The 17,915-nt window shown below is 42.5% G+C and overlaps 1 protein-coding gene across 3 annotated transcripts in view; it reads right to left on the reverse strand.

The window, feature by feature from the left end:
* Window positions 1–17,915, reverse strand: part of ugp2b (UDP-glucose pyrophosphorylase 2b) — a 68,512-nt gene continuing 50,597 nt past the window's right edge. For all 3 annotated transcript variants that reach the window (XM_060831115.1, XM_060831113.1, XM_060831114.1), the window contains 4 exons: window positions 15,666–15,863; window positions 7,534–7,776; window positions 1,599–1,703; window positions 1–526 (listed from right to left, as the gene is read on the reverse strand). In XM_060831115.1, coding sequence (XP_060687098.1) covers window positions 419–526; window positions 1,599–1,703; window positions 7,534–7,776; window positions 15,666–15,863 — 654 coding nt within the window. In that variant the 3' untranslated portion in view covers window positions 1–418. The remainder of the gene's footprint in view (window positions 527–1,598; window positions 1,704–7,533; window positions 7,777–15,665; window positions 15,864–17,915) is intronic.

Here is a 17,915-nt window from a genome sequence, read left to right on the forward strand (position 1 = left end):
AAACTTTTCACATTGCATTTTATTATTGTTCAAAGACAGTGTATAAAGTACGTACTAGCTTTGAACATAAACTTTTAACCACTTTATTGCTGGAAACAATTTAACACAAAGTTGAATTGAGAGTATTGTTAAAAGAACAAAATTCAATCACAATACAACATTGGGCTGTTTAACTACAAGTGCTTGGAGCTCTCTGCAGGTCATGATTTTGACATCTCCACAAAAAATGGCAACAAAGTACACTTTAAGACAGTAAACATATCGGAAACAGCTACCTGGAAGAGGCAAGTCATTTCACACCCAATGTTAGCATATACTCCTAGCAATTTAATGCACATAAAATGTATGAATCACATGGGTAACTCATTACATGATAAAATGAAGCACTTTCAGTAGATCAGAGTCACAACTGTCCCTTTTAGTGGTCCAGGATTCGTAGATTTCCTGAAACAATCTTATTTTCCAATACAGCTCCAGGGGGTATGTCAATCCTATCACCATGATTTGCAATGATTATAACTGTTCCCTAAATACAAAAAAAAAGTGTAATTATAGGGACACAAGATTAAAAATCAAAATTATTGCAAGTATTTTAGATGTAATCATAATTAGCAAAAAAGCCAATACTATCCTTAAAATACTTTTAAATCTACTCATTGTGCCATGTTAGGATTCTGGTTTTCCCTGAACAGCACACTTCAGAGATACATTAACTTTCCGTTCCCAATGTGGGACCATGTCTATGATATTCAGAAACTTCTCAATCCCAAGGTGTGACAATATACATTAAATTACCATTTTGTTTTCTTTCTATAATACTCTTTGTTCTTTCATGAGATATCAAAACTATAAGACCCTGATCTTCTCTCAGATAGATAGAAAAAGTCCCACTGTACTATTCACATAGCAGGGACATCTACTTTGGGATCTTGCAGTAATATTTCTAACATCCAAAATAATCTGTTCACCCATAAATCAATTTCTATAAGACAACCCCATTTGTCCAGCTCTAAAAATACTTTTGCATATAGCTCCCCTTTTGAGTCACATTAGTATCTGTCTGAGTTTAACACCCAAAAAATGTTTTTATTTATTTAGAGATGCAAGCTTCACTGGCTGACTAGCTTTTATTGTCCAGTTTTACTTACTGTAAGAAAGGGATCAAAGTCTGTGTTGCAAAGGTACGTGGGTTTAAGACACAGCCACTTTGTCAAACACCAGTGACATTGCAAGTTGGCAACCATCCACATTGACAGTTCACTTTAATACTTTTAAAAATTTGGGCAACTTGTTCAAAGAATTAAAAAGGTCAATGTACACATCAATAGTAATTTGTGACATCTTGTTGTAGCTGCTGTTTAGTTTTGCAAAATCCAGAAGTTACTCAATTACTTTGACTTCTCATGGACAGAAAAATGATTTGTCATAATTTAATCACCTGCAGGCCTGCCTGGACTGTTCTAAAAGGAATACTGCAGTTACTGCTTTAGGTCATGATATTACAATGTCACTGATCACAAAATTCTGTAGTAGCAATTTAGAAGAATTAAATACACTCTTTATTATAAAGTTTCAACACACTAGAGTCCTTTACTGACCTTCAATACAACATGCTTCCCAAAAGTGACATCCCCTGAAACAGTAAGGTGGTCCAGTTCCAGTATATCTGGTATACTTTCCAGTCTCTTCAGGTAATCTTGTACCTGGTCAAAAATAATCAAGGCCTTGAGTTATTTTCATGTATAACCTGTTGTGTTGTTCGGGTTATTAACCCAAGTGAACAGTATAGTATTACTATAGCAATCCGGACTAGCACTGAACGCAATACCCACCCCTGGCACCAGTTCAGAGTAAAGTGTTCGAGAACCTGCTCTTAACATCATCGGGCTTTGTTTTATATTCAGATTTTCTCAAAAAATAAATGCTAATCAGTAGGTGAAATACTCTATGACCATTGTCAATTTACAAGGTGACAGTTAAACATCGATAGAGGTGTTGCACCATGGTCAGCAGTCTTATCAGGCTACATAAAAACTGAAAAAAACTGCAGATGCTGTAAATTGAACAAAAAACAACTTACTGGAGAAGTTCAGCAGGTTTGGCCACATCTATGTTTTGAGAAAAAGTCATTTGACCTGAAATGTGTTGACTTTGATTTCTCCCAGTCAGAAGTCACACCACACCAAGTTATATTCCAACAGGTTTATTTGAAATCAAACATTTTCAGAGCACTCCTCCTTCATCAGGTAAAGTCACTCCGCCTGAGTAGAGCAGTACTCCGAAAGCTCGGCATTTCAAATAAACTATAATCTAGACTAGAATCTAACTCCTGATGAAGGACTTTTGCCCCGACAACTCTCTTGCTAATCTGACGCTGCCTGATCTGCTTGCTTTTCCAGCACCACACACTCGAGTATAATCTGGTGTGGCATGATTTCTGACTTTGTCCACCCCAGTCCAACACCAGCATCTTCACGTCCTGATTTCTCTCCACAGATGCTACCAGATCTGCTGAGCTTTTGTGGGCAGCAAGGTGGCACAGTGGTTAGGATTGCTGTCCCACAGAGCCAGAGACCCGGGTTCAATTCCCGCCTCAGGCGACTGACTGTGTGGAGTTTGCACGTCTCCCCGTGTCTGCATGGGTTTCCTCCGGGTGCTCCAGTTTCCTCCCACAGTCCAACGATGTGCAGGTTAGGTGAATTGCCCATGCTAAATTGCCTGTAGTGTTAGGCGAAGGGGTAAATGTAGGGGAATGGGTGTGGGTGGGTTGCACTTCGGTGGGTCGGTGTGGACTTGTTGGGCCGAAGGGCCTGTTTCCACACTAAATAATCTAATCTAAATAATAGACTTTTCCAGCAATTTCTGTTTTTGGTTCATGTGCTGGCTATTAAACACGGTTGTGGAAGTGTGTTGTGATGTGGACTGTGATCTCGATAGAGATTTGGGATTTATGAGCCACTGGAAGCAAGCCTATTGCCAGCAGCATATTATCCGCTAAGCAGCTCAATATGCAGTGTCATCAGCTGCTACACTGACCTGTCGTTACAGTGAACTTCAATCTGCTGAGCAGTATTTCCTAATTGCAGACTAGATCAAATGACCGGAATATAGGTCATAAAACATTACACACGCAGCCAGTGTGAAAGAAAACTCATCAAGATCCAGTTTATTTTTGTAGATTGCTACATCCAGGGAATAAACCGTCTTGGCCAGTGTATACCATTGCAGTTTGACACAAAGTGCCTGTGTTATGAGACAAGTACAGCTTCATGCTAGGAGCAAATCTTTCTGTTTCCCAGCCCACACACCACCTCCTACATACACTGCGGAATGGAGTCATACCAGTAAGGAAAATGGGATTACAGCTAAACGAAGGCAACTGCAGAGGCATGAGGGAGGAGCTGACCAGAACTGACTGGGAGAGAAGCCTAATGGAAAGACAGTGGAACAGCAATGGTAGGAGTTTGAGTAATTAGAGAGGCAAAGCAAAAATTCATCTCGAGGAAAAAGAAGCATACAAAAGGGAGGATAAGCACAGCAGTTCAGGCAGCCTCCAAAGTGCAGCAAAATCGATGTTTCGGGCAAAAGCCCTTCATCAGGAATAAAGGCAGTGAGCTTGAAGCATGGAGGGATACGCTAGAGGAGGATGGGGTGGGGAGAAAGTAGCATAGAGTACAATGGGTGAGTAGGGGAGGGGATGAAGGTGATAGGTCAGGGAGGAGAGGGTAGAGTGGATAGATGGAAAAGGAGCTAGGCGGAAAAGTAGATAGGCAGGTAGGACAAGTCATGGGGACAGTGCTGAGCTGGAAGTTTGGAACTAGGGTGAGGTGGGGGAAGGGGAAATGAGGAAACTGTTGAAGTCCATATTGATGCCCTGGGGTTGAAGTGTTCCGAGGCGGACGATGAGGCGTTCTTCCTCCAGGCGTCTGGTGGTGAGGGAGCGGCAGTGAAGGAGGCCCAGGACCTCCATGTCCTCGGTAGAGTGGGAGGGGGAGTTGAAATATTGGGCCACAGGGCGGTGTGGTTGATTGGTGCGGGTATCCCAGAGATGTTTCTTAAAGCGCTCTGCTAGGAGGCGCCCAATCTCCCAGAAGTAGAGGAGACCGCATCGGGAGCAAGGGGTGGATACAATAAATGATATTGGTGGATGTGCAGGTAAAACTTTGATGGATGTGGAAGGCTCCTTTAGGGCCTTGGATAGAGGTGAGGGAGGTGGTGTGGGTACAAGCTTTACAGTTCCTGCAGTGGCAGGGGAAAGTGCCAGGATGGGAGGGTGGGTTGTAGGGGGGCGTGGACCTGACCAGATAGTCATGGAGGGAACGGTCTTTGTGGAAGGGGGGAAAGGGGTGGGAGGGAAATATATCCCGGGTGGTGGGGTCCATTTGGAGGTGGCGGAAATGTCGGCGGATGATTTGGTTTATGCGAAGGTTGGTAGGGTGGAAGGTGAACACCAGGGGCGTTCTGTCCTTATTACAGTTGGAGGGGTGGGGTCTGATGGCGGAGGTGCGGGATGTGGATGAGATGCGTTGGAGGACATCTTTAACCACGGCCTCCTTCTTTAGAGCATAACCCCAGGGCACCAATATGGACTTCAACAGTTTCCTCATTTCCCCTTCCCCCACCTCATCCTAGTTCCAAACTTCCAGCTCAGCACTGTCCCCATGACTTGTCCAGACTTGTCCGACCTGCCTAGCTCCTTTTCCACCTATCCACTCCACCCTCTCCTCCCTGACCTATCACCTTCATCCCCTCCCCCACTCACCCATTGTACTCTATGCTACTTTCTCCCCACCCCCACCCTCCCCTATCTTATCTCTCCACACTTCAGGCTCACTGCCTTTATTCCTGATGAAGGGCTTTTGCCCGAAACGTCGATTTCACTGCACTTTGGATGCTGCCTGAACTGCTGTGCTCTTCCAGCACCACTGATCCAGAATCTGGTTTCCAGCATCTGCAGTCATTGTTTTTACCAAAAGGGAGGATAAGGCAACTATGACTGACCAGAGAAGTCAGGGACAGCATAAAAGCAAAAGAGAAAACATATAAAGTGGCAAAGGACAGTGGGAAACCCGAGGATTGTAAAGGTGACAAAGTCCAACTGAGGAGAAAATTAAATGTGAGGGTAAGCTAGCTGGTAATTTTAGGAAAGATTGTAAGAGTTTCTTTAGATATATGAAGGTCAAAAGAGAGGCAAAAGTGGACACTGGGCCACTGGAAAATAATGCTGGAGAAGTAGTAATGGGGAACAAAGAAATAGCTGAGGATGAGAATAAGCACATTGCATTAATCTTCAGGGTGGAAGATTCAAGTAATAAGCCAAGTGTTCAAGAGAGTTGGGGAGGCAGAGATGAGTATGGTGGCCATCATCAAGGAGAAGGTGCTAGAAAAACAGAAAGGTCTGAAAGTGGATAAATCACCTGCACCAGATGGGCTACACCCCAGAGTTCTGAGGAGTTGGCTGAAGAGATGTCCTGGAAGCTTTAGCAGTGATCTTTCAGGTATCACTGGAGTCAGGAAGGGTCCCAGAGGACTGGAAAATTGCTAATGTGATCCCCTGCTTAAGGGAGTGAGGCAAAAGACAGGAAATTACAGGCTGATTAGCCTGAGCTCAGTCGTTGGTAAGATTTGAGTCCATTATGAAGGTTGAGATTTCTGAAGATGTGAAAGTGCATGGTTTCATCAAGGGGAGGTCATGTCTGACAAATCTGTAGGAATTCTTTGAGGAAGTAATGAGCAGGTTAGACCAAGGAGGGCGAGTGGATGTTATTTATCTGGACTTCCAGAAGGCCTTTGACAAGGTGCCGCATGGGAGGCTGTGGAGTAAGATAAAGGCCCATGGTGTTAGAGGCCAGGTACTAGCATGAATAGAAGCCTGGCTGTCTGGCAGAGGCAGAGAGTGGGGATAAAAGAATCCTTCACAGGATGGAAGCCAATGACTCATGGTGTTTCACAAAGATCTGTGTTTCATTTTATACATTAATGATCTGGATGAAAGAATTCAGGGCATTCTGGCTAAGTTTGCAGATGATACAAAGATAGGTGGAGGGCAGGTAATATTGAGGGGGTTGCAGAAAGATTTAGGCAGGTTAGGAGAGTTGGCAACAAGTGGCAGATGAAATACATGTGAAAGTGTGAAGTCATGCACTTTGGTAGGAAGGATAGAGGCATGGACTATTTTCTAAATGGGGAGAAAATTCAGAAATCTGAAGTGCAAAGGGACTTGGGAATTCTAGTCCAGGATTCTCTTAAGGTTGAGTCAGTAGTTAGGAAGGCAATACAATGTTGTAATTTATCTCAAGAGGACTAGAATATAAAAGCAGGATGCTATTCTGAGGCTTTATAAGGCTCTGGTCAGATGACATTTAGAGTATTGTGAGCAATTTTAGAGCCCATGCCTCATGAAAAATGTATTGGCCCTGGAGTAGGTCGAAAGGAGGTTTACAAGAATGATCCCAGGAATGAAAGGAACGTTTAAGGACTTGGGGGGGGGTGGAGAAATCTGATTGAAACTTTCAGAATATTGAATGGTCTGGACAGAGTGGACGTTGGGAAGATGTTTCTATTGGTACGAGGGACGAAGACTCAAGAGAACAGCCTTAGGGTAAAGGGAAGACCATTTAGAATGGGGATAAGGAGAAACGTCTTTAGCCAGAGAGTGGTGAATCTATGGAATTCATTGCCACACGAGACTGTGGAGGCTCCGGTCATGGATTATATTTAAAACAGAGATAGATACATTCTTGATTACCAACTGGGAGAAAGCAGGAAAACAGGGTTGAAAACCTATCAGCCACGATTGAAATATGGAGCAGACTTGATGGGCCGAATGGCCTAATTTCTGCTCCTGTCTTATGGTCTTAAACCAAAGTTTAATCTTGGTTTATTACTAGTTCAACTGGTTTCAGCCCAGAATTTACAAATGGACACCCCCAAGTCATTCCAAACCCCATATAATTAAGAATATGCAGAAGGATACACTTAAAAATATTTCCTATTCGTTGCTATCCAGTTCACCTCCACTCAAAAAAAAAGGTGTCTGTGCAGAAATCCAGTAAAGATAGAATCAAAAAGGTTACAAACCTGAAACCTTAATTCTGTTTCTTTCTTCACAGTCTGCCTGACTGTTTCCAGTTTTATATTAGGATTGGGCAGGTCTTTCAGTTATATATAACTGAGAGCTGTTAGTTTATGAAGTCACTGAACTGAACAAATCTTGGCATCATGAACAATAAATTGAAACCATTGGTCAGGATTCAAGCAAGTTTGTTAAACTTTGAAGGTTGAATCATGATACAGGAAATGACTACTATTTATACAGATAATAACTATGGTTTTTAAAATAATTAAGCACTTGAATAAGATTTTTCAGATTCCAATTTAGTAAACAAGGAAGAGTTAGTACTTAAAGCAAATTAGTTCAGCACGGCTTCCAGATTCTAACTGTGTAAAAGCTGAACAGGATACTGGATCGAGACTGGCACAAAGATACCAGATGGTTCATCGTATTTAACTGGCATCTGCAGAACACAGTACCTTAGTAAAGGAGCTGCCCAGCTTGACCAAAGGCACAGTTCGGAATTCTCTTTTGTCACTCATTGTCAGGGATCCTGCGTTAAGGCTGTACAGATTGGACATCACCAGCATCAGGTCAGAGGTGGTCTTGACAGGCAGGAAACGGCTACGTGGCACATTAATACCTAAAGCATTTTCAAAGCACTTAATGGCAGCACCAACAGCTGTCTCCAGCTGAATCACATTTCGACCATCATCCAATGTCTGTTGAAAAGAACAATTTATATTTTATCAAAATAACTTGAACATTAGAATAATTTCCCACAGCATTTCATGAACATTAGACAAAACTTTAAGTCACATAGTTGTACAGCATGGAAACAAAACGCTTTAGTCCAACTGGTTCATGCCAACCAGATATCCAAAATTAATCTAGTCCCACCTGCTAGTACCTGCCCATATCCCTCCAAACCCTTCTTATTCATATACCCATCCAGACTGCTTTTAAATGTTGTAATTGTACCAGCCTCCACCACTTCCTCTGGCAGCTCATTCCAGACACGTACCAGCCTCTGTGTGAAAACCTTACCCCTTAGCTCCCTTTCAAATCTTCCCCTTTCACCTTAAATGTACCCCCTCTAGTGTTGGACTCCCCTACCCTGGGGAAAAGGCCTTGGTTATTCATACTACGCATGCCCCTCGTGATCTTATAAACCTCTATAAGATCACCCCTCAGCCTCCGACACTCCAGAGAATATAGCCCCAGCCAATTCAAACCCTGCAACCCTGGCAACATTCATGTAAATCTCTTATGAACCCTCTCAAGTTTAACAACATCCTTCAATAGCAAGGAGACCAGAATAAAATGCAGTATTCCAAACATGGTCTAAGCAATGTTCAGTACAGCTGCAACATGACCTCCCAACTCCTAGATTTCTATACTCCATGCATGGACCAATAAAGGCAAGCATACCAAATGCCTTCTTCACCACACTGTCTACCTGCGATTCCACTGTCAAGGAGCTACTTCCCAAGGTCCCTTTGTACGGCAACACCCCTCAGGACTTGACCATTAAGTGTAAAATTCCTGCCCCAATGTGCCCGAACTAAACGTAGCACCTCATATTTATCTAAATTAAACTTCATCTGCCATTCCTCAGCCAATCTGATCAAGATCCCATTGTACTTGGAGGCAACCTTCACTGTCCACTACACTGCCAATTTTGCTGTCATCTGCAAGCTCTAACTATACGTCCTACATTCCCCTCCAAATCAGTTATATAAATGACAAAGCAGTAGACCCAGCACCGATCCCTGCGGCATGCTGTGGTCACAATCCTCCAGTTCGAAAAGCAACCCTCCACCAGCATCCATTGTCTACTACCTTCTAGCTAATTTTGTATCCAAACGGCTACTTTTCACTGTATTCCATGTGATCTAACCTTCTATTCCTGATGAAGGGCCTATGCCTGAAACGTCAACCCTCCTGCTCCTCAGATGCTGCCTGACCTGCTGTGCTTTTCCAGTGCCACACTTTTTGACTCTGGTCTCCAGCCGTGCAGTCCTCACTTTCTCCTAACCATGCTAACCAGTCTACCTTGCGAAACTTTGACAGAAAATAAAGGAGCAGCTATTTAGATAAGTGATTCAAAGGTTTGTGAAAAGTAACAGTTTTCTAGGAGAACCTTAAAAAAGTGGAAAATTCTGGGGCTTACTCCAATCACAGGGCCTTATGGTAGTACAAAAGCAATGCAGCTCAAACAGGAGGTTGTATTCTGAACAGCACAAATATCAGAGGGATTTGGAAGCTGGATGAAGTCACAGTGTCAGTGATGATAAGCCCAGGAAAGACCTGAACACAAGGACGTGACTGTTAAAACTGAGACAGTGGTGGATTTAGCAAATGTAGGCCAGTGAACAAAGGGTAAAGGGAGTGCGAGGCTAAATGAGCATCACAATGGAAATGCTGGAAAGCTTTGGATGAACTCAAAATTCTAATGAGTGGAATGTAGCAGATTTGCCAGGAGAACTTGGAATAATCTTGTCTGAAAGTAGCGTAAGCATGGATTAGAATTTCATTAGTTGTGTGGAGGGAGCAAACACAAGCAAAGTTTGCCTTGTAAACCTGGGTTTCTCTGTGATGAACAGAGTAGAATGTTGTCTGACCCAAAGCAATGGAGGGGCAGGGAGACCGCGTTCCGACCAATCCCATTGTCGTGACAACGATAATCTGAAATATCTACTAATTTTCCTCATTCCAGAGGAAACCCCGTCACTCAACAACAAACGCAAATAAAAATCACATCACTTCTTTGGCAGCACAAGTTAAAAATCCTACTTAGTAACAATGGAATCGCAATATAAATGAGATGTAAATGTTACCAAGCACTAACACTTTGCAATCTTTAGCAGCAGAATTTAATATAGAAAGAAGCTACATCATGGAAATGCAGAAAATAGGAGAAGAGAGCTATTTGACTCCAGCATTCACTGTGATCACAGCTGAATAACCAACTCAATCCCCAATCCTGCTTTCTCCCACACCACAAGACCACCCAGGAGCAGAAATTAGGTTATTCAGCCCATTGAGTCTGCTCCACAATTCATCATTGCTGATTCAGGTTTCAAACTCATTTTCCCACTTTCTCCCCATAACCTTTGATCCCCTTGGGATTGAAGAACTTAGCTGTCTCTGTATTAAATGTTCTCCACGACCTGGCCTCAACAGCCTTCTACAGCAATGAATTCCACAGATTCACCACTCTCTGGCTAAAAAAGGTTTCTCCTTATCTCCATTCTAAAGACTCTTCCCTATACTCTTAGGCTGTGCCCTCAAGTCTTCATTTCTCCTGCCAATGGAAGCATCTTCCCAACACCCACTCTGTCCAGGCCATTTAGTATTCTGTAAGTTTCAATCAGGTTCCCCCTCATCCTTCTAAACTCCAGAGTATAGTTCCAGAGTCCTCAAATGTTCATCACACGTTAAGCCTTATACCCTTTGATTCCTTTGGACTTGTGTTTACCTTCTTGAAAATGTTCAATGTTGCAGTTTCAACCTCTTTTTCCTCGCTGCACCCTCGATGAAACTTCTCTTCATCGTGGTCTTAAACGGGCTATCCTTAGACTGGGACTCCAGGTTCTTGACTCCCCGGTCAGCAGGTACATCTTTCCTGCCCTTGCCTGGTCTAATCCTTTTAGACTTTTTGAGATCTCCCTGTCTTCTAAATTCAGGTGATTATAGTCCTAACTGATTCAGTCTTTCTTTATACATTAGTCCTCTAACCCAAGAACCAGTCTGGTAAATCTTTGTTGCACTCCCTCCAGCTGGGATAATTACAACATTTAAAAAGGCTACTGAATGGGTACATGAATAGGAACGTTTAAGAGGTATATGGGTCAAGTGCTGGCAAATGGGACTAGATTAATTTAGGATATCTGGTTGGTATGGATGAGTTTGACCAAAGGGTCCGTTTCCATGCTACACATCTCCATGATTCCATGTCCTCAGCAAAGGTGACCAAAACTGCACACAACAGAATTATAGAATCCCTACAGTGTGGAAACAGGCCCTTCAGCCCAATAAGTCCACACTGACCCTCCCAAGAGTATCCCACCCAAACCCATTCCTCTACATTTACCCCTGACTAATGCACCTAACCTACACATCCCTGAACACTAGGCAATTTAGCGTGGCCAATTCACCTAACCTGCACATCTTTGGATTGTGAGAGGAAACCGGAGCATCTGGAGGAAACCCACACAGACACAGGGAGAATTGAACCCGGGTTTCTGGAGCTGTGAGGCAGCAGTGCTAACCACTGAGCCACGCTAAACAGAAAACAGCTGTTCCTCCCAGTTACTGCAGGTCTGATCTCACCAAGGCTCTGTACAATTGTAGCAAGACATCCCTACTCCTGTACTTGAATCGTCTCACTGAAGGCCAACACACCATTTGCTTTCTTCACTGCCTGCTGCACCTCCATGCTTATTTCCAGCAACCTACCAGTGGTTTCCAGATGCTCTGCATCTAAATCTTTTATATGCAGATTCAAGCATTTTCTCTCATACATTGTTAGGTTAACTAGTCTATAATTCCCATTTTCTCTCTACCATTTTTGTTTTAAAAACATACAAGGGTTACATTAGCTTCTCTCCAATCCATAGGAATTGCTACAGAGTCTATGAGCAAATCATCAATGCATCCACTATTTCACCTTTGGATGTAGATTATCGGGCCCTGGACAATTATCAGCTTTTAATCCCACCAAATTCCCAACACCACTTCCATATTAATTCTGATTTTCTTCAGTTCCACCATCCCAGTAAACCCTGTGTTCTGCAACACTCTTGAGACATTATTAATGGTCTCGTTAATGAAGGCAGAACCAAAATAATTATTTAATTGATCTGCCAAACTGTTCCCAATTGTACCTTCACCTGTTTGTGACTGCAAGGGATCTGAATGTCTTCATTAACCTTTTTCTCTTCATATACCTATAGAAGCATTTACAATTAGTTTGTACATTCCTGCAAGCTTACTCTCCTACTCTCCCTTCTTAAATTAATCCCTTTGTCCTTCTATGTTGAAATTTAAACTGCTCCTAATCCTCTGGCCAATTTGGATGCCATTCCGTTGGATCCAGTACTATCCCTAACCTCCCATATCAGCCATGGTCACGCCACTTTTCCTATTTGTTCCTGTGCCATTCAGGAATGAAAAATTGTTTCAGTTCCTCAGCATGCACTTTAAAATGTTTGCCATTGCCTATCCACCATCATCCCTTTAAGTAACATTGCCAATTCATCATACGCTCACCTCACACCATTGTAACTTACTGCATTTAGATTTTGGATCTTAGTCTCAGAATCAACTACATCACTCTCCCTCTTAAATCAATAGCAGAAGGATGTTGTGAAACTTGAAAAGGATTCAGAAAAGATTTACAAGGATGTTGCCAGGGTCGGAGGATTTGAACTGTAGGAAGACGTCAAATAGACTGGGGCTGTTTTCCCTGGAGGCTGAGGGGTGACCTTATGGAGGTTTATCAAATTATGAGGGGCATGGTTGGATTAATAAACAAAGTCTCTTCCCTGGGGCGGAAGAGTCCAAAACTAGATGGCATAGGTTTAGGGTGAGATGGGAAAGATATAAAAGAGACCTAAGGGGCAACTTTTTCACACAAAGTGTGGTACTTGTATAGAATGAGCTGCCAGAGGATGTGGTGGAAGCTGGTACAATTGCAACATTTAAAAGGCATTTGTATGGATATATGAATAGGAAGGGTTTGGAGGGATATGGGCCAGGTGCTGGCAGGTGGGACTAGATTGGGTTGGGATATCAGGTCGGCATGGACGGGTTGGACCGAAGGGTCTGTTTCCATGCTGTACATCTCTATGACTCTAATTCTATCGTACAGGTAGTTCTCCTATAGTGCCGTGGTTGCATTTTAGCGAAACGTCCGTAATAGAAATAATGGAGCCCATGAGAAAAGTGGTGTAAAGGACAGAACAGAAAAAAATTACGCACGATCGCTCAAAAATTACCCAGAAATCTATCACAAAAGTATATCACAGCCCAAATGAAGGTATAAATTATATTCATCAACGAAACAGAATTAAACACAGTACACTTACAAAATATTGTTAATGCAGGGACAGAGGGTCATCATGGTGCGTAAGGTAGACTCCCACATTTCTACGAGTTTAAGTGAGTTATATCACATATTCTCTCCTTATGCTCAAAAGGTTTTATAATATCTAGCTTCTCTTCCAGTGTTATAGCCTCACTTTTGTGTTCACCACCTACAGCTCAAATCCTCCGACCCTGGCAACATTCTGAGACTAAGATCCTAACATTCTTGTCACTATACCCTTCCATTTTTCTTAACCACAGGGATAATCTCGGAGTAGTGTACCTCTCAATGTATCTCTCTCAGTAGCCCTCACAAAAAGCTGCTCTGTCGGCAGCTCACATCAGCACATGCACAGAGCAGTGTAGAGAATTCAGCACATGTGCAGAACCAAGTGTGTGAAACAATCACCACTGGAATTGTGCTGTTACAAATAGAGGTATATGCTCTCGAAAGTATCATTCCTTAATTCCTCAGTAATATTATAAGCAAATCACACTGCTTGAATGCTCGATATTCTGAGAACTACCTGTATGATTGTTACTCTTCCCAAAGAGGCCGCTTAATCTAGACTGCCAATTATTCCATTTTCATTACACAATCATCAGTCTGGCATGCAGTGTTCTCGAGTTGGTTCCTCAATGTAAATGATCCAGAAAACCAAAGACAACATCGTATGAACACCAAAATATCTAGAAAGACTTCAGTCAATGAATTACTTTGAGAATATTCATTGTGATACAGCAGGACACCAGAAACAGAGATAAATGATAGTTAGTTGGTATTTGGTGTGTTTTTTGTAAATGTGACAGTCAGGACAATCACCCTACAATCTGTATGTTCTTGTTTGTTGTAAGCTGCCTGTACTGCTTGCATAATAAACATTTTCGTTGCACAGGTACACAATCCTTTTTCCGAAATGCTCGGGACCAGCTGGTTTTTGGAATTTGGAAGTTTTTGAATTTCGGAGTAAGTGATAGTTTGATGGTAACATTTTTAAAGAGTCTTACCGAACAGCAGACTCACTGGGAGTACTATGGGCTCAGAGCCAGAATTGAGGCTTGCCATTGCTGGGCCACGCCCACCTATGTCACATCTGAGTGACATGCATCGAGTTGGTGTGGAGTTGGGTTAACTGTTCGCATGCCAAACAACCTTGTTAATGAGATACAAACTTCACAAAAAAACCTTCACATTTTGGACCTTTTCGGATAAAGGGTTGTCTACCTATACTTATGTACATGTGACAATGAATCAAATCAACTGGAAAAACTCTTTTGTCCCTCAAGTCTTTTACATTCACCTTGTCCTGACATCTCATCAGAAAAAGAGCACCTCCCTCAGTACTGTTCAGAAAGGTGGTAAATACTAACGTCCTGGTGAGGGTTTCAATGCACAACTGGTCGTGATGGAAGATAGTTGGCTTGGAAAGGGTGGACGCTAGGAAATTGTTTCTGTTAGGCAAGGAGACTAGGACCCGTGGACACAGCCTGAGAATTAGAGGGGGTCAATTCAGAACAGAAATACGGAGATATTTCTTCAGCCAGAGCGTGGTGGGCCTGTGGAATTCATTGCCGCAGAGTGCAGTGGAGGCCGGGATGCTAAATGTCTTCAAGGCAGAGATTGATAAATTCTTGATGTCACAAGGAATTAAGGGCTACGGGGAGAATGCGGGTAAGTTGAGTTGAAATGCCCATCAGCCATGATTGAATGGCGGAGTGGATTCGATGGACCGAATGGCCTTACTTCCACTCCTATGTCTTATGGTCTTATAGTTCACTAGCAATAAGCCAAAATAAGATGTGACTATAAATCAATCCAACCTAAAGTCAGCATTTATTAATTGACCAAAACAGTTACTTCATTCTGTCACAATGTTACTGTAACATTACAAAATGGCTTAAAATATTAAAAGTAATAGAATTTCAAAGTAGAAAATTAGGGTAAGTTATGTAGAAGCTCTTAAAGAACACTACAATGAAAAAATTACTATGAAATCTTAGTATTTAGTTGTATTAATCTGGATGGTAGTAGTGAGGGATCCGGGCAGTACCAAATCTGGCAAAAGATGCTAAGTCATTGACATTGACACCATAGGAAATGGCCCTTCAGCCCATGATTCAGTGCTAATCAGAAACGAGCACCTATCTACTTTAATTTGAGCAAGTGTGCACCTAAATCTTTCTTTAATGTCGTGGGTTTCTGCCTCTACACCCATTTTTTTTCCTAAATTAACCCACAACTTTCTTCAACATTTTAGCAGAATATTTTAAGATCATTACTGCTATTTGGCAAAATAATTGGAGTTCAGCGTAACAGTGCAAAAGGCTTTCCCAAGCAACACCGTTTAATTAGTTCCTGATTTAACCCATGCTGGCGAGATATCTCAGTAAATAAAGTGGCTAACACCATCTTACAGTAAGTTCACATGATACAATTTTAAAAATCAGTGGATGTCACCATCAATGCAAGTTTTTTATTAAAGAAAGGACTTACATACAAGAATATTTTAAATGATATTACCTTCGGATTTAAAATGATTTCCATGTTAATGGCACTTTCCTTTTGTAGCCTTTCAATTGCAGCTAAAGAAATCCATAGGTTATTGGTGTTGAAGATCTTGAACTTGGTGACTGATTTAAATTCATCCACATGTGCTTTTGGCACTTGAGCTATTTCCAACAGTCGGAGTTTACCATCGTACTGAATAAGGGTGCCTCCCTGTGGAACAAAGACTTGATCAGAATCATGGCACTTATGCAGAACACTGACAATTCAAGTTATATTCTCCCTATTCTTCAAGAGCATAAAACACCAATTCCATAAAAATATAACTGACAAACTCAATGCAATAGGAGAACAAGCGAGAATCAAAATGAATGTTGAGATTGCCTGCAACATTTCCAGCATGATTGAGAAACGCAACATTTCCTTGCTTATTTCAAAGCAGTTAAGATTACTTTTTGACTCTGCAAGATAGCGGAGATTCTATAGAACTGCAGTGGACAGCTCTGCCTAACTGATGAAGGGCTCTAGCCTGAAACGTCGAATTTCCTGTTCCTTGGATGCTGCCTAACCTGCTGTGCTTTAGCCAGCAACACATTTTCAGCTCTGCCTAACAGCCAAGGCATACTGGTGTTTTTGTCATCCCTGGCCAACTTATTAGTTTATTAGTTTAAAACCTTACAGGACACATATTTGTTAATATTTGGGAGGGAAAAGGATGCCAAAGGGAAAAGGAGCAAGCAATCAGCAGCAGGGAGGACACTCCCCTGCAGCACCTACCATCCAGAGACTGCAACAGCAGCAGCCTCTCCTGAACCCACTGGGGACCTGACAGACTCACATGAATTGGCTGTGGTGATGCCTTGAAAGTTGCAGCTGTGATTGAGGAAATCCGTGGGGAGATTCGTGCCCAGGTCCAACCTATCGCATCCATGCTGCAGAAGCACGAGCAGGAGATCCAGGGTTCGGGGAGCGGCTGGAGGAGGTGGAGAGTCGAAGGCCCCGGAAGCCGCGATGGAATCCTCATCCAGTCGGATCAAGGTACTGGAGCGAGAGGTGCGGGCCTTGTGAGACCATCCCGACGACCTCGAAAATCGAGGGCGGAGGATAAATCTCCGAATTGTCAGGCTCCCTGAAGGTGAGGAAGGTGAGCAGCCAGTCAGCCTCTATGAAAGCTGGCTGCCAAAGTTTTTGGGCCTTCACATCAAGTCCAGTAGGCTACAGATTGAAAGGGCTTATCGGGTTACAGTGCACAGGTCAGGCTCAGTGCAGTGCCCCCGCTCGGTCCCAGTGCACTTCCATTCACATAAGGACAAGCAATAAGTGATAGAAGCTTCTAGATTACTGGGAAATTACCCGCAGGCACTGCCGTACAAGGGGTCAAAAATCATGTTTTTCCAGGATTTCTGTGCTGAGGAACCTGGGCGTCCAGTACTCCATGAGATACCCGCAGTGCTCCATTTCAGCTACGAGGACTCAGTTTATACATTTGACTCAGCAGATAAAGCTAAAAACTTTGCAGACATTTTAAAATAGATTGATTGACCTGAAGAATACAGTTAATGTTTGTTCTCTTTTCCTTCTTTCCCCACATTTTCCCTTCCTTTTTTATTCCTTTCTTTCTCCCTGATAATTTCTTTTTTTGGAAAGGGGAGAAAAAAAGCTTGGAATAAGTCGTTCCTTTTTTTTAATAACTGGATTTTCTGATGGGACATTTTGTGGATGTTCTTTGTTCTCTACCCCTCTTTTTTTGTTTGTTCTGTTTCTCTTTTAGTCACAAGTAGGGGCGACATGAAACCAGGGATGGGTGGAGGGCTCATCCTGACTTTGTCTTTTTTCTGTTTCTTTTTCTTTTGTTTTCTTTTCTGGCCTAAGGCTGGGGCACAGTCCAGATTTGAAGGAGCTGTGAAGGAGGGGATGGGAAGGGTGAGTACCCTCTATGGGCAGGGGGAAAGAGTCATCCAGTCAAGGTTTTATACTTGGTTTTCGTCATAGTTTTTGGGTAGTCATAGTTGTTTATATTTATGATAGAGTAGTTTTTGTATATATAGTTCTTCGATTCAGTTTTTATTTACTTGTGCTTGGCGCTTTGTTCTCCCTCCCAGGGGTTCAAGGATCTCTGAAAGGGGATATGGTTACGTATCTTTGTTGCAGGAAACCCATCTTGATGGGGAACACCTAAAATTACAACAGGGGTTATGATCGAGTATTCTTTTCATCCTTTACTACTAAAAGTAGGGGAGTGGTGGTACTTATCCAGAAAAATCT

This window comes from Hemiscyllium ocellatum, chromosome 10 (genome assembly GCF_020745735.1).
Source record: "Hemiscyllium ocellatum isolate sHemOce1 chromosome 10, sHemOce1.pat.X.cur, whole genome shotgun sequence".
In the NCBI taxonomy this organism is placed as follows: domain Eukaryota; kingdom Metazoa; phylum Chordata; class Chondrichthyes; order Orectolobiformes; family Hemiscylliidae; genus Hemiscyllium; species Hemiscyllium ocellatum.